This window comes from Barbatula barbatula, assembly GCF_947034865.1.
Source record: "Barbatula barbatula genome assembly, chromosome: 8".
Taxonomy (NCBI): domain Eukaryota; kingdom Metazoa; phylum Chordata; class Actinopteri; order Cypriniformes; family Nemacheilidae; genus Barbatula; species Barbatula barbatula.
This window is the reverse complement of record NC_136771.1, coordinates 18,340,026-18,365,017: the sequence shown is the minus strand read 5'-3', so window position 1 is coordinate 18,365,017 and position 24,992 is coordinate 18,340,026. Positions and strand designations below refer to the sequence as shown.

Sequence of the window (24,992 nt, the reverse complement as noted above, 5' to 3'; positions counted from 1 at the left end):
GTTTACGGTTGATATAATCGCGTTTTATAGGCCTACTGTAAAGGGAGACCGGCGAAAAGGATTTGTCTTTTTTATGTAATGCTGTTCTAATTCTAATTTCAACATAAAAATCTTTGGCGGTCCAGGTCACAGTATTTTTGCAATACGTGGAGAATAACAAATATTTGTTGTTCATTTTGTGCCATCGTGTATTTGTGTTACACACTTTTGTTTATTCTGGTTTAAACTGAAAAATCCCCTCAAGACTTTTAAACCCCACTTAAAATATTATAAACATAATCAGTCTTTAATTTAGATTGTATGTGTTTTAACGTTTGTCTGTTTAACAAGATAAATACACAAATAACCGATAATAAAATACAATATAAAATAAAAGTACATTATGCAATTCATATTTTTATGTTTAAAAACATTCTAAGCCTCTATATTTATTTTGATTATTACATCAATGCAAAACAAAGCAAAAGAAAGCAAAACGGTTGTTTGGGTAGCTATTTGAACATATCTTTTGCATACCAATAAAAGCTCAATGAATTAAAATCTGAGAGAGAGAGAGAGAGAGAGAGAGAGAGAGAGAGAGAGAGAGAGAGAGAGAGAGAGAGAGAGAGAGAGAGAGAGAGAGAGACTGATCAAGCACCAAAAGCAGATTAAGCCGACGCGCGTCTCTCCTCTCGTGCAGTGAAACTCCAATCGGACTATCTCGCCTTCATTTATTTACCGGAGTGTTCTGTCAAAGCGCTGGATACTTCATGAAAGTGACCATATTTCTACGAGGTAAGTGTTTTCTAACAAATAAATGTTGTCAATAAGCGGTGCAGGGTGAAGATGAAGGCGCGTCTCGGGCGGGACGAGATGAATGTGACAGATTAACGGGAATTAAGCGACTGGCACGGTCGCTTCTAAAACGCACCGAGAGCGTTTAGAGAGAAATTGTTGTCTAGAAAATTATTTAACGATAGGAAGTTGGCCTTTTACATTTAACACATGATAAATTTAACACATGAACACATGAAGTATTTTTAACATTCTTCACAAAAACTGTTCTGTAGGCGTTTACCACGCTGTCCATTTCAATAACATGACCAAAACAAACATTGGTAGGCTACTGTGGAATACTAGTGCTATTTCTGTAAGAGCCTTCTTGACTTTCACTGGCTGTTGTCCTACAGAGAGATTTCTCTATAGACCATATTATTACATTATCTTCTTATCTTGCATTTGAGCTTCATTCCAAAAAATATATATGAACAGGCGATATTCAAATCCTTTACAGCAAGCTATAGATCTAACATTTCATTTAGTGTTGTCTTTAAGACTTACAGCATTTGTGAAAAGCATATGCATTATCTTTTTTTCCATTCACCTCAATTTAACTGATGACCTTGGTGGAGTTTGTTTTTACATTACATGACAAAATTGTAATAGGAATCATGATATGTGGTGAGAGTAGAATAGAAAGCAGGAAGGAGATCCGACAAGCTTCAGAAATGTCCATAATTCATTTATAATGTTATTTTTAGAAGCAGCCGAATACTGTGAATTCTTGGTGCCTTGTAATTGTAAACTTACCGACGCAGGCCATGCCACATGTTTCAAAACTGACAAACTAGTAAAGATTTGCTCACACACCATGGCATTTGCAACAATGGTTTACAACTGTGAAGCAAAATATGCAACTGTGATCTTGTATGCACCACTTAAACACATATATATTTTCAAATCTCTCTTTTGAGCATGGAGCAAATCTCTCTTTACAAGCTGCTAACAGCTGGAATGGGCAATTTGTGTCAATATTCACTTAAATGGCTCTTGGAGAGGGAGATAGTGGTCTGTACAGGAACTGATCCGATTACGCTCTCCATATGAGTGACTGCAGACCTTTTGGCAAATATCTGCAGTGTGTGAAAAGCAGTGCAGAGCAGGGGTTTGATTCCCAAAGACCACACAAAATAAACTGCAAATGAACTTAAGTTGTTGTTGATAAGTGTCTATCAAATGCATCAGTTATAAACTTTTTGTGTAGAACAGAAGATTTACAATAAATGAGGATTCCAAAAAGTTAATTCAAAAGAAGATTTTCAAAAGTAAAAGAAATGGAAACCTGCCCAAGCATTGTTATTTGTAATTCTCAATATTTAACTAACTTAAAACTTTGGGCAGGCCTTTTTTGTAATACATTTTCATTTTCTGTATATTTTGTTGTAATTATAATGTAATTTTTACAGCTTTTGTAAGCATAATCAGACAAATGACATGTGATTATCATACTACAGACGCGGCACTGGTTCCCACATCTGGTTCATTGAGCTCTTATTCAAGATGTTCACTGAATTTCTTAACAGATTTTCTTCAATATTTTAGTGTTTTTATGTGTTAAAGCTTGCAGACTCTAAAATTCTCTTGTGTTAATACATCTGCTAAATGCAACATAAATTGCATTCTCAGAACATTTTTGCTAACACAATGCTCTAGTTGAGCTATAAAGAAACATATGCGTGTATGTTTAATGCATTTACTGTACAGGCTCACAGCACACAGTACAATCACATTGATATAATATAAACAAACACAGCATAACTCGTTTTTTTATCTTGTAAATCTATTTCCATAGAGCAACATTTGGCTCCTCATCAGGTATGAATTCCAGTAATAACTTGTACACATAAATGACATTCTGTATCAAGAATTCATTTATTATATTGTAGATTATTCTACATAATTTATTGAATAGTCTCATTCAATGACCACCGATGGCCTTCTGTCATGAAACCAAGAGTCCACGATTCAAAGAACAGCTGGCCACTATATAGTGAATTAAATACACATAAACACAAACTTATTATTACCTTCTGTTTCTTTTTCTTAGCATTTTTAAATTTAACCTGACCTTCACAATCTTTTCAATTTCTTTAAAAGCTCCCCTTTCCCAAACTATTTCTCATTTTCTCATCCTTCTTTCATTCACCCTTCTTCATGACCCCCCACTCTGTGATCACCATTCAGTTTTCTCTGAGAGATCATGCTGTGTGGCCACTCTTACACTATATTTCTGTTGTGTTGTGCTTGTGTGTGTGAGTGGCGAGGCAGCATTATCTAGATGCATTATTAATGTCTGTGCACTCTCTCTCTCTCTCTCCCTCTCTTCCTCTCTCTCTCTTTCTCTCTATATGTAGTTTAAGGGCAATAATGGGATTACCAAAGCGTTTAAAGAGAGGTTAAAGGATACACATTCATACGGGCAAAGTGCTTTCACATTGCTGGGAACCTCATAAACATACCTGCACATAGCATAGGCCTATAGTTTATACAGCAAGCCGATTTTGACTTGGTTTAATTTCTAAACCATTGTCAAATTTAAGATTTTATGCATGTAATCTTGTTTTTGTTCACCTTTTTCGGTTTTGCATGTGTTCAGGTAAAGGTTTTAATTGAATGAGTGAGAAAGTAAAGTAAAATTAAATTGAGACTAGAAATTTGGCTGTGGAAGAGGATAAACTAAAGAAATAAGAGAACAAGCGACTGAGAGAACTAAAGAGAGCTATGTTCTCTGTTTTTTGCACTGAATGCATTAATTATTCAACAGCTAGAGGCTGAAAATGTTCAGAGGGGACACCGACAAGCCTGACTCTTCTGTCTCTCACCTCTCTCTTTTTCCATTGTCTGTATAGTCATAAATTTGGTTACCTTGTCATCAAAATAGGATGTATTTTCTTTATTCCATACAAGCTTATCATATGTTTTTTTCTTCTCTCATTAGTTTAGAGTCTCCTACTGCATCTGTCTATCACCATCTTTCTTTCTTTCAGAGTCAGAGCCCACAAGCCTAAATGCACAATTACTTAGCATATTATTATTATTTTCTATTAAAATGCAATACATTTACGAAAACATTTAGTCATTTAGCAGACGCTTTTATCCAAAGCGACGTACTAATGAGGTTAACAATGGAAGCCATTTGAACAAGATAAAGACAACAAAAAGCATAAACGCAGTAAAACTGGTCTCATATAGCCTACCACAGTATACAAAGCTCAGTTTTTTTTCAGGATAGGAAGAGTAGAAAAGAGATGGTGCTGACGGAAGAGATGTGTTTTCAGGTGGCTACAAAATCTGCTGATCTTGTAACAGCGGGCAGATCGTTCCACAAATGTGGAACAGATCAAGAAAAGGTATGCGACAGTGAGTTTTTCCCTTTCTGCTCGTCTGCAGAGAGTAGGGATCTGGCGGGTACATATGTCTGTATTAGCGGGTGAAGATATGGTGTTGCCGAACCAGTGGTGGTCTTGTAGGCCAAGAGCAGAGCTCTGAATTTGATGGGTTCGACTATGGGGAACCAATGTTACCTTATGAAGAGAGGAGGTTTGGTTGTGCAAGCTGGAGGTCCAGCCAGTAGCACATTGCAATAGTTCAGTCCGGACAGGACAAGAGCCTGGACTAGATATCATGCTCTGACAGGAAAGGTCTAATTTTCCTAAAGTTGTAGAGGATGAATCTACAGGAACTGGTGGTGCTGGCAACATGATCTGTGAATAGGACCATGCAGGATCAATAGTGATCTCCTGGATAGGATCCTGTGAAGGGCCTCAAGATGAGAGACTGAGTGCTCATGGAAGAACTATTTAAGAAAAATAAATTACTTAAAACACTGTAAAATAGTGCAGATGGGAGTGGCAATTTCTGTGGGTGATTTAACTGGAAGTTGCGATCGTTTTTACTTCCGCATTCTGACGCATTTCTGAGTGTAACAGAATTTTGAATGAGAAAAATAGTGGCCGTGGCTTGAGTTTTTTACTGCGAATTGATTGAATACACAAAAATAGCTTGGAACTGGCAGCAGACTGGCAGTTGAAGGGGAGGAGTAAACGGATGCTCCGCCCATGCCGTCTAACTTTTGTCATTTGAGATAGTTAGATCTACGAAGAGCATAGCAAGTGAGTGCAGGGTATAAGAAATGCTTTCTTTTTACGTTAAAGCAGCTCGATAGAACTTTTGCTCACAGGTTCCCCAATGTGTCTGCTACTACTAGTGTCGTAAATAATGTCACTGTATAAGCTTCCCTGTGGGCAGCACAATACAAGTGAATCGGTTTACTAAGCTGATGGAACCGGCCGAATTCCAAAACGTTGTTTGGAAACCATATAGCACTCTTCCATAGGCAGTGGATGGGCAGGGCTGTGTGTACCGACCTGAACACAGAAGTTACAGAGTGTGGTTTTAGCCGCTAGGAACATGCTCAGGTAGCTGTAAGAGTTGTTCTACCACTGTAATAATTTTTGAGACATTATGTTAAGGTTGAAAAACTACAAAGTGTTGCTTTAAGTAATGCCGCAAATAACAAGCACAAACCTTAGTTAATCGTTTGGCGTGATTTAATAAAATACTCTCCTCCCATAAAGTTTGATAGGAAACTCCTACTACAAATATGCAATAAAGTGTCCACGCGCTCATTTTCATTGCGTATCTTGAGGAAATACAGACAGAAGAGGCCTTTGCGCTGCCGAAAGCTGTATTATTCTAGCCCTTTATTTCTGTAATTTGATAATTCTTTGCATTTCGCCCCTTTGTTGTGTTTCAGTATCAGCATAAATTCTGGAACATATTGCTTCTAATTCTGGCCAAGAACAATCCATTTAGACAGGAATTGGAATGGATGAAACCACAATAAAAGGCTGACCCAGGAAAAGAGATCTGGGCAGTAACAAAAGGCAACTTCCAAAGGTTAAGAACAAGTTCAACAACAGCATTCTGGAGTTTAGGGATGTGAGAGGTCTATGGCATATATCCATGGGCCAGAGTTTAATGTCTAGTCATCACATGACTAGCAACTGGATGAGCCGTGATAAAGGAATGGCCTTATCAGGGAAGGACAGAAAGCCTTTATTAGAATCATTTTGGTGTCATGATTCTGCCTGCTCTTGTCTTGATTTTCTGGTCTAGGGGCAGAATCATGACGGACCCACGTGTTTTATGTGGAGAGGATCATATTATGGTCAATCAGGACATAATATGCGTTCTCTCCTGTCTCGTCATTTGGCCCTGCCCCTCTCGTTTCTAGTATTGCTCTCCTCCTGTGTCGCATTACCCACACCTGCCTATCGTTATCCCCTTTGTTAGTCTCCCTATATAATACCCTCTTGTCTATTGTCTGGTGCTCGTTGGTTGTACAATATCCCTTGCTTGTACTCCTTACTGTGTCCTTGAAGCCTTGTCAAGTCAAGTAACGTATAGTCTAGTCTTAGTGTTTTATATTGCGTTCTTGTTGAGTGTTTAGTAGTCCGTTATCATATTTGTTATTGTGTACTGTTTTGTTACTCCCTCGTGGGTTTTTGTTTTGTTCCTGTTTTATTATTTATTAAAGTCTTGTTAACCCCTTCATCTCCTGTTGCCTGCGCTTGGGTTCGTCCTCTCTGTGATTCCTGACAGAACCAACGAGCCACTACAGAACCCAGCGGCAGCATGGACACTGACCGGTCCAGCTTGGCCCGTCGCCTCTGCAGTCTTCGCCAGGGGAATGAGACTGTGGATGAGTATGTGGGGAGGTTCCTGGACATCGCGGAACAAGGTGCGTTCGGAGAGAGGGAGCTGGCGGTGCTTTTCAACGCCGGTCTCAGAGAGCCACTCTCTCGCTCCGAGATGAGGGCGATGAGGCCGTTGGATTTCGACGCCGTGTGGGTAACTGCCGCAGAGCGTTCGGAGTCCGCGACCTCATCGAACCCATTTTGCTCATCTCCGCTGGTAGCGATACCCGAGAGTGGTCCTCTGCAGATGGGTGTTGTGGGCATTGCCACGCACCACTCTCCAGCCTCTGCAGCCTCTCCACAACCGCCCAGTCTCACTGGCAAGCGGGGGAGACGGGAATCCTGGGGGTCCTCGTCCGAGGCCTCCAATCCCGAGCCGCCCATCCCATTCACTTCGTTCCTGCAGCCGACCACCAGGCGGGTGGCTCGGCAGAAGAAGAGGCAACGGAGGGCGGCTCGGAGTCCGGTGGTCCCGGTGGTCCCGTCAAGTCCGGTGGTCCCGGTGGTCCCGTCAAGTCCGGTGGTCCCGGTGGTCCCGTCAAGTCCGGTGGTCCCGGTGGTCCCGTCAAGTCCGGTGGTCCCGGTGGTCCCAAGTCCGGTGGTCCCAAGTCCGGTGGTCCCAAGTCCGGTGGTCCCGGTGGTCCCAAGTCCGGTGGTCCCAAGTCCGGTGGTCCCAAGTCCGGTGGTCCCAAGTCCGGTGGTCCCGGTGGTCCCAAGTCCGGTGGTCCCAAGTCCGGTGGTCCCGGTGGTCCCAAGTCCGGTGGTCCCAAGTCCGGTGGTCCCGGTGGTCCCAAGTCCGGTGGTCCCGGTGGTCCCGGTGGTCCCAAGTCCGGTGGTCCCGGTGGTCCCGGTGGTCCCAAGTCCGGTGGTCCCAAGTCCGGTGGTCCCAAGTCCGGTGGTCCCGGTGGTCCCAAGTCCGGTGGTCCCACCTGCACCCAGTCCAGAGTCAAGTCCTGCCCTGCCGGCCTTCCAGCCGGCGTCAAGTCCTGCCCCTCAGCCGGCCTTCCAGCCGGCGTCAAGTCCTGCCCCTCAGCCGGCCTTCCAGCCGGCGTCAAGTCCTGTTCCTCAGCCGGCCTTCCAGCCGGCGTCAAGTCCTGTTCCTCAGCCGGCCTTCCAGCCGGCGTCAAGTCCTGTTCCTCAGCCGGCCTTCCAGCCGGCGTCAAGTCCTGTTCCTCAGCCGGCCTTCCAGCCGGCGTCAAGTCCTGTTCCTCAGCCGGCCTTCCAGCCGGCGTCAAGTCCTGTTCCTCAGCCGGCCTTCCAGCCGGCGTCAAGTCCTGTTCCTCAGCCGGCCCCTCCCAGAACCTCTTGGCCTCCGCGCTCTCGAGCGCCGCCCCCCAGGGTGTACCCTGGTACTCCGCGCTTCCGAGCGCCAGGGACAAAGACTGTTCCCCCTTGTGCCAATCCCTACGGATTTACCCCCCCGGACTCTCGTGTTCCCCCCATGAACTCTTGTGTTCCCCCACCCCCCCTCCCCTGTTTGTTATTTTTATTATGTCACCCCAACCCATTGATTATTCTTGCCTGTCTGCCCTTGTTGTTTTTTACCATGTTTTGTTGGATGTTGTCTGTTTCCCAGTCAGTCTTGTCTCGTTAGTCTGCTCCTTTGGTGAACGCCAGGGGGCGTTCATTAAAGGGGGGGGTCCTGTCATGATTCTGCCTGCTCTTGTCTTGATTTTCTGGTCTAGGGGCAGAATCATGACGGACCCACGTGTTTTATGTGGAGAGGATCATATTATGGTCAATCAGGACATAATATGCGTTCTCTCCTGTCTCGTCATTTGGCCCTGCCCCTCTCGTTTCTAGTATTGCTCTCCTCCTGTGTCGCATTACCCACACCTGCCTATCGTTATCCCCTTTGTTAGTCTCCCTATATAATACCCTCTTGTCTATTGTCTGGTGCTCGTTGGTTGTACAATATCCCTTGCTTGTACTCCTTACTGTGTCCTTGAAGCCTTGTCAAGTCAAGTAACGTATAGTCTAGTCTTAGTGTTTTATATTGCGTTCTTGTTGAGTGTTTAGTAGTCCGTTATCATATTTGTTATTGTGTACTGTTTTGTTACTCCCTCGTGGGTTTTTGTTTTGTTCCTGTTTTATTATTTATTAAAGTCTTGTTAACCCCTTCATCTCCTGTTGCCTGCGCTTGGGTTCGTCCTCTCTGTGATTCCTGACATTTGGATTAGTATATTAGTTGATTACAGTATTGCCCAAACATTGTACTTATGTAAAACAATTATTGTAAATTGAATTACAAAAATATATTTTGACGAATGCAAAAAACTGTGGCACCCATTGACTTGTCAGTGGTTTTGTGTCCATTTGTGTGATGTACAAGTAACACAATGTTCCCTTTCTAACATTTATTTATAATAGCACACTATGGCGCAAGATGCAGATGCTTTGTTACAATGAACGCGTGTTGAGAAATACAAATGAGTCTATGATGGTGTCTGAAGAATAGCCTATAATAATCAAATTTAGATGATCCTGCAGAAAGCACAAGAGACAACTGATCCGGTGATAGATGTGGAAATAGATCTCTGTTTTCCTGTCGCTAGGACTGAAATGTAGGATGAGTGACTTACACTTTTTTCTTTTGAGCGGGAAAATGCATACAGAAACACAAGGTGGGCTAATGCATCCACACTCATGTGATGATGTGTCGCTGTCCGGTGCTGAAACGGCTTCATTTGCCCAAAACCCCAGAGAAACGACAACTGATGTCATAGCCATTAAACCCAAAATAAAGCCACACCCTAAATGAAGCTACTGTCCTCTCTAAAAAGGGAGAGAGAGCGACAGGATGAATCAATACAACATTAGGGGATGCTAGATTTGACATAAACTGGTTGTATATCTACTTGAGAAGAGGAGGCTGTTAAGAAAGAGTTTGCATTTTAATACCACATTACATTTTACATACATTTAGCAGACGCTTTAATCCAGAGTGATTTACAGAGAGTGGCTGAAGATGAACGTTTTTTTTTAGTTTTCAGGTTCATTTTAGAGATGGTTAGATGGTGCTTGGGTCTTACAGGAATGTATACAAGGGAAAGAGATAGGATTGGTGCTTCTCTGGTTGGTTAGGCCACAATGTAAAATGACAAAGAAAGAATATCCGATAACATTTGATGTCTTTTTGACAGTGCCAAGGCCTCTTGGATTGCCCACCATGAAAACAAACAAGAATCCATGTTTGATGCAGATGTTGAGGACCATCAGAACACAAAGACAGCAAAGCACCTGCAGACAATGGAATTCCTCACTGATGGGACAAGATCTTTGAATCGTTCTGTTTGCAGACATCAAGTGACCTCGGAAGATTTAACCTGAAGTCTATAAAGCTAAAAACTAAAATACACCTATGAAATGTAATGGATAGGAAGAACTTGCATTTCATGTCACTGTTTGGGATGAGCGCAACAGTAAACAAGTTTATGTAATGTTAATCTACTGAACTGCTTAATGTACAATGGTCTACAGACGGAAGCATGGGAAGACCTTTAAAATCATGAGTGGACTGAGGGAACAAATGATCAAAATAAAGCTTTGAGGAATTGGTGATGTGGCACAGGGATAAGGTCCTCTCCGACGTATCATCGCAATTTAGGGTGAGTGTGCATTTGTGTTTTGGTGATTTTGTCAAAAGTGTGTGTGTGTGCAGTATATGGTGATCGGCTCAGACTGTGTGACGCAGTTGTCCTGAGTCGCAGCTTTCACAAACCCAATCCAATTAGAAAACTTATCAACAACCTCAGGGTCTGTCTATACTGTATGTGTGTGTTTTGCACAAAAGCATGGAGGTACGTAGCCTGTGAGAGTGTTACATGAACATGTCTGAGTGTCTGCTATATAGTAGTAAACTGTCTGGATAGTCTGTTTTAAACAAATCTGACATCAGATATTGGTACTAAGGTAACATGGTAAGTATCGTCTGCCCGTAATCCTCTCATGTGTGCGTGACTGAATTTTTATCTTCAGTAGTTCGACCTATAGCCATTAGAAGTAGCTGCCCATGTCAATGATGGAGCACAGCCATTATCTTTCAGAGAGAACCTGAGCAGACCTTTTTTTATAGTGAACATGGAAGTTAGGAGAAATTAAACCTCACTTTAGTGGCCTCTGATCTAATTGTGATGAGGGAGAGAAAAAGCGTGAGTGAGAGAGAAAGAGAGAGAGCAGTGCTTTGAAATGAGAGTTTCATTGTGAAAGTCTTTGAATATGGTCCCCATTTTCATGCAACAACACATATTTAATTCCTAGATTAAATTTAGTGATCTAGCCGATTTTAGATGGAAGGAAATGCTTATAATTCAATCATGCTATCTATAGTATACTTTTAACATACAGAATATATGTCCACCGGCGCCAGATTTAGCTGTGAACGGAAGCCAAAAGTATACAGTATACCTATGGCTATTGATAAAAGGAGTCTGAAGCATATGCCATTAAAAATGTTATTAATAATGCAAAGAGGGCGTAAGAGAGTCATTGTAGATTTGTGTAGGGAAACCCGTTAGGTTGTAATGCTTAATGAAGTTGAGGGAAAAGAGGCCTGTACTTTTTAGTAAGAATTTTAACAACAAAATTAAAAAATAAAGCTACTGTGGCTAAACACCACACATCTGTTTTACTTAAACGATTTAGTTTTTATTATATTCAGTGAAAAGCATTAGGTTCCACAGAATAGCTTTATGTTAATACCATTCATTATTGATATTATTAATATTTAATCAGACGAATATTCAGACGTTCAGACAAACAGAAAGAAAGAACACAACAGGTAATTCATAGGCATGGAAACTGATTTGCAAAGTGGAAAAAGTGCAGGTGCACAATGCAACCAACGCCTGAGGTAGGACATTTTGTTTTTCGAAAGTTGTTCTTTCCATTTATATCCATACTTTTGCATCAGTTTGAAAATACAGATCAATTCCTATTTATAGTCCCATAATTCCCATTAAATACACTTATGATAAGTCAGTATGAGTGTGTTGACAAGACACTAGACACACCCATGTCAGTGGGATTTAACTTCTTATTCTTCCTTATTTACCATGGCAGAAGTGAAGCCTGTGTTCCAGTGTCTGAAGGACTGTGCTTGTTTTTCCTCTTCATTTAAAGATTCATTCATTTCCAATTTTTCTGTCTCACTAAAACCAACAGGGACTGTAGAGCTGAACACTGCTGTATTTGATGCAAAGCAATAGCACATCTAAAATTGCTGGGCGAGACGCTGTAAAATGACTCTTGTGATATGTGTGGCATAGACAATACTGTAGATAGTGAAAAAAATGGAGGTCACAATGGAAATCTTGTGAAAACTGAGAACATAATTCGACCATGAGTCATCATCTCCTGGGATTTCTCTCTTTCTCGTCTCAGCGTCTTGTTTGTCTCTTTGTCTTTGTTGTTACTTCTCTCACGTTGATTATGAGGCTCCAAACTGTCCATTGCATTCCATTGCCTATTTGTTATAGATGCACCATAAACATAACAATATGTGAAGGTTACAATATAAAGAAAATGTTTTAGGAAGACAGGCTTGACCGTACGTTATCCGTACTGCTGTATGCATTGTTTTGATTGCCACAGATTTGCCCATTATGAGCCTTTCAGGGGAAACATAACAGACAGTCAATTCGCAACCCAAAAATGACAATTCTATGATTAATCCCCCCCCCCAAATCTGTATAAATGTCTTTGTTCTTCTGAGCAGAAAGATAGATATTTGGAAGAATGTTGACATTTTGTAAATATGTATACTATATTGACTATAGTATGAAACATTAAAATGATAGTGAAAGTTGGTTTAAAACTTGTTGCTTTTTTCAAATTCTTCAAAATATCTTTATAATTATAAACAATATTTTTTTCTATTCAATGATGTCCCAGAAGTGTCAGTTGCCAACATTCTTCCAAATATCTTTCTCTGTGTTCAATATTATAAAGAAAATTATAGTTATTGATGAATTTTCATTTTTTGGTTTGTAGTATCCCTTACTGTATAGATACCAACTCTGTGAAATAGTCACGGCTAACTAAATATCAGTTTGGACAACACTTAGCAACAAGAAATTAAGCTAAATATCACCCATAATTTATACGATTGTATCATATTTTTGAAGAAAAATGTGCACTATTGTCAAATGTATTGTAATGGGATGAATGTTGCGCCCGTTATAATTTTTGTTGATAGTGTCCATCTGTCAAATGGTTGATCTCAGTTTTGATACTTATATGAATAATAAGTGCCTTTAACAGAGATTTTTCACCTTGTGTAGATAAATGGAGGAGCGGGACCGCAGTCGCTCACCGTCTCGCAGGACCAGCAGAGTAGAACAGGTGGTGGGACGCTGGCTTCGCCGCTCCAGGGAGTCCACCAGCCGGTACCACTCTTTAGATCATACATTGTTTCTATTTGCATAGATTTTTTGTTGATTGTTTTTAAAGTTGCATCGACTTCCCTCTTTTTCCCTCTCTTTACAGAGAGCGTGTGTTAGAGGACGGGCAAGCTGCTGAAAATGGCTCTCAGGAGCAGAGGAGCTGTCCGATTAGAGTCACCTTTAAGATCCCACTTGACCCCACCCTAAACTCTCATGGCTTTACAGTGTCTCCACACACTCCGCATCAGGTGCTGGATGTGACAGAAGGTACTTCCACACATACATTGGGTTAACATGTTTTAAAGGTAATTTCTATCAACATAATAACAAACCGTATACTCTATCCCCTCACTGACCCCTAAACCAACCATAACAGACATTTCTTTATTTTTATATTGTTTTATATTATTATTTTTATAAAAAACATTTACTTTAAAGCGTTTCCTCATAGGGTCCAAAATCTTCATCTGATCTGATCTAAAATGAACATTTTGTCATGATCTGCCCATCCTCATTTTACTTCAAACATGTTTGACCTTTTGCCTGTGAAACAAATTGTTAAAGTTGCTCTTTTCCATCCAATGAAAATGTATTCTGTTCACTGGCTCATATATTCAGATAAACATTAAAGTGTTTTATATACAGGATGACATTCTGTCATAATTTGAACCAGATTCTTACATCATAAAACTGATTTTCTTACAGCATAAAACTGTAGCGCTAAACTAAATGTTACTAAGCAGTGATTTTTGATGACTTTTCCTTATTTCTTTACTTCTTTTGGCTATGTATTGTCTAAAGCACAAAGTTAGTCAGCCTTCCACTGGTGCCTTTGGAAAAACAACAACCCGTCTTCTCCAATTAATTATTTATCTTCTTAAATTGATTTGGCTTATAATAGTGCTTGTAATAGTTTTTTAAAACGCCACTCGTGACCTCTTTACAATTATTATGCCCTTATGACTTTTAATAAACACAAAATACATCAGGTAGCAAAGTGTCCATAGTTCGCCCACAGTTTGGCTGGTGTGAATGTTGTCAAGATCAATTTTGAGCTTTAAAACCCTATACTGCCTTTAGCACTATTGGGACCAGACTTTATTTGGGAAGAATTAGCATGATATTAGGAAGTCTTCACAATAATATCAGCCTACTGCTGTGAAGATACTGAGATACTGTATATATACTATGAATATTGAAGATACTGTACAAAAGCCTTTAATGAAAATCAATAGAAAAGTGCAGTGCATTAGCTACAAAATAATGTTGAAAAAAGATAATTAGACTAAAATACATTGTTTGTCCAAATAAAATAAATTCTTACATTTATGAAAATGAGATGTATATGTTAAAGATCCTATAACCAAGTTTTAAGACAAAAATATATTCTTGTTATTAAAGTGATAGTCCACCCAAAAATGAAAATTCTGTCATCATTTACTCATCCTCTTGTCCTTTCAAACACGAATTACCTTTTTTCTTCCATAGAACACAAAATAAGATATTTTAAAGAAATTGGCAACCGAACAGCACTGGACCCCATTCACTCCTATTGTAAGGACACAAAACCAATGCAACTGAATGGGGTCGGGTTAACACATTTTAAAATATATTATTTTGTGTTCTGCATAAGAAAGAAAGTCATACAGGTTTTAAATGAACAAAGGGTGAGTAAACGGCAGAATTTTATTTTTGGGTGAACTATCCCTTTAAAATGCTTTCTGCTCAATGGTATAAAAGGGATCTCATTTGGTACAGGTTAAAATTCTTTTTGGGTTAAAATACTGTGACTCAGAAGCTATTTGCGTCTACCGCCTGCCTGTTGAGCAGCATGTTGGCTGACTGGGTTGGCAAATGGAGCCATGTCTACAGGACTCTCTAAATTTTGGAGTGGCTGAAGCCATCTGGTTCCCCTAAAGCCAAATACATATAGTCAAAACTCAAACAACACAGATACTCCAATAACCTCAAAGATGAAAAAGTGAGATTGCAGTTCTTGTAAAAAGTCAGTAAAATAAATGAGAATATTGTTATTGATGCTGTGTCAATCCTGTACACCCGATGTGTGTTTTTTAGGAGGTCCTGCTGATGGAAAGCTTGTTCCTGGTGACCAGCTTATTAGAATAAATAATGTTGCAGTTGATGATCTATCCACAGAGCAGGCTGCTGACATCATCAGGTATGAGGCATGACATGTATATGGCTAGGGAGCAGATGTACAGTTTTTTCCAAACAATATTTGATTTTGACTTTAAAGTTTGCAGCTTTAAAACAAATATGGGTTATCTGGTAATTGAAACTATATTTGTACAACTTATTATTTACAGGGAATGTCAGGACACCGTAATATTGACTGTCATGAGATATACTGTGGTAAGAGTTGTATGCATGTCACAGTCAACGTGAAGGAAATACCAAAGCAATAAATGTTTCTCAGTGAAATTTTTAATGAAGGTCAAACATGTCCGTTCTTGGCTGTATCATAGGGGCCAAAGTCATCCTTCATAACCCCAGAGAAGAGAGCCAAACTGAAGACAAACCCAGTTAAAGTGAGGTTTGCAGAAGAAGTGGTGGTCAATGGTCAATCACAGGTTGCGTACATTCAATTTTTTCATATTGTATTTAATTTAGCATGCATGCGAACTCCATTAGCAACAAAGAAGTGAGTGACAGAGACAGGAGGTTCAGGTTTCTGACGGTTTGTCCATTACTGGGTTTTTCTTACAGAGATAGTGTTTTTCAACCGTCCAATCAAAAAGGGGTTGGAGCCCGTATCTCAATTATTTGTCATTCCCAAACAGCTGTTTTCAACCGTCCAAAAAGGAACTGGATAACGCCTACTTGATTTTTGCAAATCAAATAAAAATATTTTTTAAAAGCCTATTTCGAGAAATTACCCTTTTTGTTCTGCCAAGACCCCATTTTAGAGAGAGAAAGAGAGAGTACAAAAGATCCAGTGGAATAAGGGACAGAAACAGTGGTTTAGTTAACCCCATGAAATGTAATTAATGAATCAGTACCCTGTAACAATTTAATTGTAAATGTAAATAAACATTTTAGTTCAATCTATAAATGTATTGTTTTAAGCAAGTTCACTTAGTCTAAAATATCAAGTTCAAACATTAAATTATTTAAAAAAAATGTAATTGAAATTTAAACAACCAAATCTGAACTCTATAAGATCAAATTCTATTTATGATTAGTTTAGAGCTGTCTTTTCTCAATAGTTGTGCTGATGTGATTTATAGAAGAAAGCACTTAGTTGAGTTCAGTGCTGTGTTCATTCCCTCAGCCCTGGATGTTTTTAATTAATATCCAATTAAACAAACCCATTATCAAGCATTCCACGTTAATAAGACTGTGATAAAATCATTTATCTTTGATTTCTGGCACTTTTTGTAGAAAATATTGACAGTTAGAGCTTTCATTTATCAGATTTTTAACATGGTTAGCACGGCAAAAAATATTGATGATAACAATGATGCTATAAATGTAATTATTTTTAGTTTTCTTTTTTGGCCAATAGATTATGCTCAAAACCTATTGTAGGAAGGCAGAGAGAGAGAGAGGGGGAGAGAGAGATTTTACAATATTACCAGTACATTATTAATCAATAATAAATATTAAATTAGTTTGTCATGTGTTAGTTAAATGTGTTGTTGCTGTATTTAGAGAATGAGAGTACGTTATCAATTTAAATAGTAAATTGTTATATTATGTAATGTCTATTGACCTGAGATCATATATTGAACATCCAGGGTAACTCTTTGCTGTTCCTGCCCAATGTTCTGAAAGTCTACCTGGAGAATGGCCAAACAAAGGCATTCAAATTTGAATCTAAAACCACTGTTAAGGTACTTTTGAGATATTCACTGATGTTATGAAACATACGGAAATAAATATTTTTTGTATTATGTTTATTACAACACACTTTTTTTGGATAGTACCAAGGTAATCTTTGAGGTACATTTGTACATCCAATTTAACAAAAATATGTACTTTGCAAATACAGGATGTAAATATGTTGCACAGTGTATATCAATGGTTTTACCATCTGATCCATCAGTGTACCATGACACCTTTAATTATTTGAAGTATTGTCCATGAAACATCTAGTAGTAGACATTGGTACTCAACTTTAGTCTGTGTATTTAAAAACAGATTATGTAGAGATTTCCTCTATACAGTACAGTATAATGTAAAGCACTTTATGTAATGTGTTCTCTACCCGTTTCACTAGGACATAGTGATGACCCTGAAAGAGAAGCTGTCAATCTCACGTATTGAACACTTCTCTCTCGTGCTGGAACAACAATATAGCACCTGCAAATTATATCTACTGCACGATGAGGAGACCATTCAACAGGTACACACACAAACATAACAAACCTTCCAATTATATGCAATTATAATACATGTCTAATAGTGTGTTTGATTGGGAGACAGGTGGCAGAGAAGAAGGAGACTCATGACTATAGGTGTCTGTTCCGTGTTTGTTTTCTGCCTAAAGATTTTGAGAACATGCTCAAGGATGATCCCATAGCTTTTGAGTATCTATACCTACAGGTGTGTGTCAAATAATCTGTTAAAAAAGTCTGAAAAATCTGTAAGGTCAAAAAATCTAAGACCACAAAAATAAAATTGCTTGCACCCCACAGTATTTGCATGTTTTAAACAATACTGCCACAGATCAGTGATACAGTACATTGTGTGTGTGTGTGTGTGTGTGTGTGTGTGTGTGTGTATAGAGCGTGAGTGATGTATTGCAGGAAAGGTTTGCAGTGGAGATGAAATGTAACACCGCTCTCAGACTGGCTGCTTTACATGTACAGGAGAGACTAGCCAGCAGTGGACAATCTCTTAAAACACCACTAAAGGCCGTCATGTGAGTGGTCACACATACACACAAACAATGCACTGTATGTTTACTCAAGTTCAGTTAAATCTGTAGTATTTACACTAACAGTATATAAGAATAAGCTAAACCATGTGACATTTCGGTCTGAAGGAAGGAGTGGGGCATTGAAAGCTTTGTATCCCACACCTTACTGCGAAACATGAGAGAAAAAGACTTGAAGAAAGCCATCAGTTTCCACATGAAAAAACTTCTCTCTCAGGAGCCTAAACAGAAGGTGTGTGAAGTTTGTGTTTATCTGTGCAAATGTTTGTGTTTTGCATTTACATAATGTATAACCCTTAATAAAAAGTACTGTGGCAGTACCATGGTAAAGTTGTGCTATCAGATGGTACTTTCTTTAAAATCATATCAGTAAATATCCAAAAACTACAGTATTTTCACATCTCTTGTGGTACCTGTAGTTATACATTTACTTTGCTTTACATGTTTTGGCAGTTTTCACAGGTGATCTCAGTAAATCAAGCTAGACTGAACTTCTTGAATGAGATATCTCAACTGAAAACTTACGGAGGAAAGGCTTTCAGTGCCACCATGATGGTAAGTATAGATTGTTAGACTTGAAATAACTTCTCAAACAAAGGTCTAAGATATACTCAGTGGAACCATTTGATTACTTTCCATATATTCCTTAAAGGTCCAGTGTGTCATCTTTGGGATGATCTATTGATAGAAATGCACTATAAAATGAGGTGTATAAAGAGTGTTTTTATTACCTTAGAATGAGCTTTTTCTATCTTCATACACCACAGGGTCCCCTTGCATGTAATTCGCCATGTTCTGTCAGCCGTCGTAGTGTTTTGGTAAGGAGGGGGTGGAGTGAGCGGTTGATTGCAATTTGCAACCTTGCCTCTAGATATTACTGACTGGACCTTTAATGGACTTGTGCACAACATACAACATCATTGTCTAAGCAAAACAATTAATGATATGAAGAAACATATTCAGAATGACTCTTTTAGGCTTGGTTTGTTACATGCTCTGTGTTCTTTTTTTATGTAACCAGTTGCAGGACAGAGAGTCAATGGTGAGTTTATTGGTGGGAGCTCGATACGGGATGAGCCAGGTGATCAATCACAAGCTAAGCATCATGACCACACTAACTGAATTCAACTGCATTACCAGAGTGGAACTATTGCCTGAATCTGAAAGAGTTAGCCTGGTCAAGATCTACCTGCAAGATATAAAGGTAAACCTATGCGCTTAAGCATGTAAGCACACTAAGTACAGTTCTCTTACATTTTGTTATTTTGTCTTTCTCATACTTTTCAGCCAATTACCTTGTTGCTGGAATCAGCAGCAGCTAAAGATCTATTGTGTTTAGTGGCTGGATACTGCAAACTTCTTGTGGACCCCCTGATCTGTGTTTTTCCCTGGCCAACTAATTCAAAGAGCCACCGGATATCAGCAGAGGAGGGTAAGCAACCTTTTGGATATACTGAGCAGTTTCTTCACTCAGAATACAAAATAACCCTAAGTAAACAAATGAATAAAACCAAAAGTTGACTGCTAACAACCTTTAAAGTCCTACTGTAGCTGGCTGACCAGAATAAAGCTACATATCAATTTAGCACAGATCTTAAACTGTGGGAACTATAAACAGTTGCTGGTATGAGACTGTTTTGCCATTAAAGTTTTGTTTCTGCCTGTTTGAATAGGTTATGTGTCACACTGCGGCAGTGACTCTGAAGACTCAGACACAGACATGGATGCTCTTTTGGCTCATGTTGCTAGTACTACCAAAAACAACCAAACAGCAGTTAACCCCAGTGATAATCTACTCAGAGAAAAAGAAAGTCAGATGGAAAAAGAAGAGGAGGAGAGGGATAAAGAGAAAGAAGAAGAGGAGATGGAGAAGAACAGTGAAAGGGAGGACAAAGAAACCATATGTGAAGTTGTCAATACTAATAATGGAGAAATGGCAAATAATATGAATGATAAAAAGGGGGAAACTGATAAAGAAAACAAAAAACAGGAGAACAAACTTGAAGTACCACAGTTTGTCATTATTGAGGATGATCCTTTATCTGAAGCATCCGATTCATGCCAGACCGATTCACGTTTCATGACAAGTATGTCTAGTGACTCGATGGATGCCCTAGAGGAAGACGACCTCTTGACTTACTTCTCTGCCAGACGCCCATGCCACTTACCGGTGACTGGGTCTTACTGCAATGAAGACAACAACACTCTATCACTATCTCCAGGGCAACTGCACAGCAAAGATGTTTATTCTCTTAGTGAAATGTGCTCTACTGATTCAAATTGTGAGTCTGATGCAGACCAATTCTACTGTTTTGCTGCACTCTCAAATATTGCTGAATGTCTTCCCAGTCCACCTGAAGCAAGTGACGAGGAGGAATGTGAAGAACTAGGAAAAGAGAAAATAAAGCACAAAAAGGGGTCACCTGCAAAACTTCCTGGAAGCGCCCTTCCTCCTCCTGGAGACTATGTGTTTTCATTTGAACAAGGCGACACAAGACACTACTACAATATTTGCTCCAGTGTCACCCCTGACAGTGCCCGCAGCCTTCCACAACCTCTTTCTTCTCCAGGTTCTAGGAAAAGACAGATGGATCTGGAAAGCGGGAAAGCTCATGACATGGAAACCGTGCCGATTTATCAACCCCCACCGGGGTTTGGAGACAGCAGTTCAGATGATGAGTTCTTTGACGCTCAGGAAAGATTCACATCGCCTGAAAAACTTGCTTCAACTACCAGAACACGAGGTACGACACAGGCAAAATAGTTTATAAAACATTCTTAAATGATTTATAACAAATGATGTATTACAGATAATATTGGTTATGCTCGTTACAGAACTGGGATAAAGATAACTTATTTTATTTACCTGCATTTCTCTTCTCAGAAAAGTCTACACAGCCAAGCACCAAGATACGCACAAATAAGACTGGAGACTCTCACAGTGAAAAGGGTACAGAAGACCTAGAAAATAATGGAAAGGAGGAAGAAGCGCAGAAAAAGGAGGAATGGTCAAGATTTAAAAAAAGATCCAAAAAGCGCCGCTCATTCATGGAAACAAATTTTACATCCCTAGTATCTTTCCCAGCAGAAGAGGACCAGTCAGGTAACAGCTATGGCAACAGCATCTCAAACTTGGGTTTTATATCGGCCAACCATGGCACTGGCCGAATTGCATGTTTTGATGGTGGCTGCTCAGATCAAGGTCCATGTCTAACAGTCTTATCCCTAACCAATTCTGAAGGAGAATCAGTACAATTGGAATCCAAACCCATCCACCCATCAAAATCCAATGGTTCACCACACTATAGTCCCACAGATACACAACCTGGGTCACATTCAAACAGGGCATTTCAACAGAAACAGCAACTTATAGAGATGGAACCGGAGTCCATGGAGTGCAAATCAGTCACAGAACTAATGTCTTCTGTATCACCAACTATAGTAGCAGTATGCTCCCATGTGGGGCTACAGGAAAAAGGGAACACCAGCAACAATGACAGAGATAATCAGGAGAGGGAGGCAGTAGGAGGTTTGGCTGAGAGATTGCTCGGATGTAATTTGTTGCTTGACCCGTCTAGAGAAACATGTGACAACAGTGCATCATCTGAAGACCAGGCAACCAAACAAAGGGAATGTTTATTCCAGGGCAGATCAGGGAGCCAAAAGTGCAGCTCACTGCCAAGCCTAGGCCAGATTACCCAATCATGTGTCCCCTGCTTTCAACTCCCATGTATTTCATATACTACAAGCCCAAATATACGTGGCGACATAAACAATGGTACTCTAAGTCTTGATTTTAGGCTGGGAAAAGCCTCAATGGCACGGACGGAGAGGACCAGGAGTCAGAGCCTATCTTCTGGCAATGATGGACCACACTGTCCGCCAAGGTCCTTATTTTCCAAGAGAGAACCAGAATCTGACGAAAGTGACAGTACATGTGACCCATTCATGCAAAAACTGTCCTCTGGTATTTCATCTGTTAAAACAGCCCAAAACTTCCTTCTCACACCCTGTTCATCTGGCATCCTTGGGCGACTCTCTGCCTCCACATTGCGGGGAAAGATTCAAAACCTCCCTCTCTACCTATCACGCTCTCAGGAAATGTTAAATGCCAATTCTACCGCAAGTGGTAAAGTTAAGCCTGTGAGAAGGCTTTCAGAACAAATGAAGAACAAGCAACTAAGAACAAATGAAGTTGAGGTAGCAAAAGAAGCAACTGAGGATATTACTTCGAATGAAGGGATTTCTGACGTAACCGGAGTTAAAGTGGTTACTATTGTATCTGAGGAGGTCACCGAGGTTATTGAGGAGGTGAGAATGGTCAGCCATCTAAACACTCAAATTTGTGGAAAGGAGAAAAACAAAACAAATACCAAAGAGTTTCCTGCAATAGCCACATCACCCATGGGTCCAGGGGCACAGCTTTCTCCCTCAGACTCTCTCCAAGTAAGCCCTTCAACTGTAGTGGTTACCACACAAAATCTAAATGTACCCTGGGGGGTGGCATCATCCAGAGAAATTAGTGGATTACAAGAATTAAGCTGCTCTCCTTCAAACACAACCACCCATCACTTTATCTCCAGCTGTGGGGTTTTCACAAACTGCCGGCTGCAACCTACCATAGCCCAGCCACAGTCCTTGCCTAGCCCCTATCAGCAACAAAAACCTGACCTTAACTGTAGCTCAGTACTGGCTGTGGGGTGTGAGAAAGTAATGGAAAGTGCTCAGACACCACTTGAGGCTTGCCAAACGGTATACACAAACTGTTTCAGTGGAGTCCTAGACAGCGCTACCTTTGACGATGAACTCACAGTCTATGAGTTTTCCCACAAAATGAACCAACGGGAAACAGAGCATGCCCTGCTGATGTCTGTCCCTCCTTCCTCTCTCTCTGCATCTCCTGCATCTTTCTCACCATCCTCTCCATTGCCCTCATTTCCTCATATAGTACTGCCACCTTCCTCTTCTGCTGAGCTCAGTCTTCTTCTGTCCCCCTTGAATACCACTGACTGTTTTCTGTCGGACCCTCAAGAAGATGCTATCACTGCCCTGCTGACATGTCGGTATCCTCTACCACCAACAGGATTTCTTTCTTTGCAAAGGGACGTGGATACACTTTTAAATACTCTTGTAGGGTCTATGAAGAACCAAGATGGGGTCCAGGAGCACCCCAGGGATACCTGTGTAGATCATTTTTCAAAAAATAAAAGACGATTGCATGTGGAAGCTCGGGGGCTGTTGGCTGGATGTCAGCGCGCGGTGAGGGTCGGACAGACACCTGAGGAGACACTTCAATCACTATCTGAGAGCTTCCGCTCACTGGTACAGTTGACCAGCGTGTGTTTATGCTTCTCCAGCTGCCAGCGGTGCAAGGAGCGCCATGCCCAAGCACTTACAGGACTAGCAGACGTGGCAAAAACGTTTCAGGACTTTGCTCGCGCGGCAGAACTTCTTGGAAGTTCAACTGAAAGAAACACTTGCCATGAACTCAGTATTAAACTCCTTGCTCGCCAATGCACTTCACTTACAACCTCAGTTTTCTGCCTCACCCAGCTTTTTCGCACTCTCACTGCCCTTTGACCTTTGATATAGTACATTTGGAGCAGTTCGTAAAGCAAAAACTACAAACAATCTGACAGAATAAGCATTATGTACCAATCGTAAGCATGCACTAATACACAGGCCTACACTACAATACGCACACATACAAACACAAAAACATAAAACCTGCCTTTTAATTGTCTTTGAATGCATTATCCTAAAATTACATCTAGAATGAGAAGACAACTGTATATTAAGCAGCTTGTTTTACAGTATTTGTATGCTGGGTATGAGAATTAACAATTGATTGTAACCATAATTGTCTTTGTACTATGGTCTGACATTTAATCTGCTGTGAGGAAAGTGTAGATGGATTTTGAATAATCTTTCATTGAATACTTTCTGCTCTCTCTCTCGCTTTTGATGGTTTTCTCACTATCATTGTCACCAATGTTATGCATATATTTATTTATCCTCCTTTTGCCATACCTGGTTGCAAGAAAATCTTGTTAAAGGGTCTTTCTGCTGTATAAACAATCACCTGGGTTATAACTAATTACTTTTGTGATCAGTAAATATGCTAGATGTCTTAAAAAAGACTATACCAAAGCTTGCCGTGAATGCTGTTCAAATACTTTACACTGACTACATATACTTTACACTGACTTCAGGAAGGTGGGTTTGCCTTAATTTAACTTAGCTTAATAATTAATTTAACAGAAAAACAAGATCATTCGGCGCCACTGACAATTTATGTATTATTAAGTTGATGTTTTTACCCAATTTGTCTTCCACAAAACACTGCTCCGATAACCATGCAACAATGACATTTTTGTAAATGTAGAAAGCATTTCTAAGTAAGTTCATACAGTAGCAGTGTGAAAATACGTCAAAGGTATGCAATCTTAAATGTAGTCCTCCCTACAGTACCAAAGAGCAGCCATGCACTCTGTTCTTATAAGGCATGCTGTAAGCCATTCTTATATTGTATACCTTGGGAATAGAGGGATGCATGCAGACAGACATGAATGCTTGATTGAGAGAATAACCGGTGAGTGAATGAATTGTTGTAGTAATACAAAATGGCTTTGTGATGCAGTATTCACCCTATAAAAAATTAACCTTAAATGACTGGAGAGGTTTGTGTTATTAATATTTACACTTGATAGTATTTAAAGTGACATCGGTCCATATCAGTGCCAACATCTGTTGCTGTTGCCCTGTCAATTATTTACTGCAAAAACTGACTATTAGACACCAGGAAAAACACATACACAAAATATACATAAATAAAAAAGACAACAATGTAAGTTAAAGCGTCCACTTACAAACTAGACTGAATAAAATATGGATAAACTTTGGACGGTGGCATAAGTAACATTAAGCTAAAGGTAGCTAGCTACCTACCTGTTGTTTTTTGAAGCATAAGCATGGAGCATAAAAATGTCTCTTTGCTCAGTGGACATGGTTGGAATGAAATAAATAAATAAATAACCTTATTTCTAATATGTTCTTACCTGTATGTTTTATTTGCACAACGCACATGCTCCATAATAAAGCTGCATGCAGTACTCTTTATTTCATGTATTTCCATGACGTAGTCAGGGGTTTAGGGCTAAAAATAACAAATCCAAATTTCCTGATATTTTC

The 24,992-nt window shown here is 40.0% G+C and overlaps 1 protein-coding gene across 1 annotated transcript; it reads left to right on the top strand.

The window, feature by feature from the left end:
* Positions 1–621: 621 nt before the first annotated feature.
* On the top strand, positions 622–24,840 carry frmpd1a (FERM and PDZ domain containing 1a). The gene is made up of 17 exons (XM_079461938.1): positions 622–774; positions 9,662–10,126; positions 12,800–12,904; positions 13,005–13,168; positions 14,978–15,080; positions 15,229–15,274; positions 15,388–15,492; positions 16,660–16,755; positions 17,142–17,267; positions 17,348–17,467; positions 17,650–17,786; positions 17,910–18,033; positions 18,255–18,356; positions 18,823–19,005; positions 19,089–19,233; positions 19,475–20,545; positions 20,686–24,840. Exons 3-17 carry the CDS (start codon positions 12,804–12,806, stop codon positions 23,379–23,381), a joined length of 5,319 nt encoding a protein of 1,772 aa, XP_079318064.1. The 5' UTR covers positions 622–774; positions 9,662–10,126; positions 12,800–12,803; the 3' UTR covers positions 23,382–24,840.
* Positions 24,841–24,992: the final 152 nt, after the last annotated feature.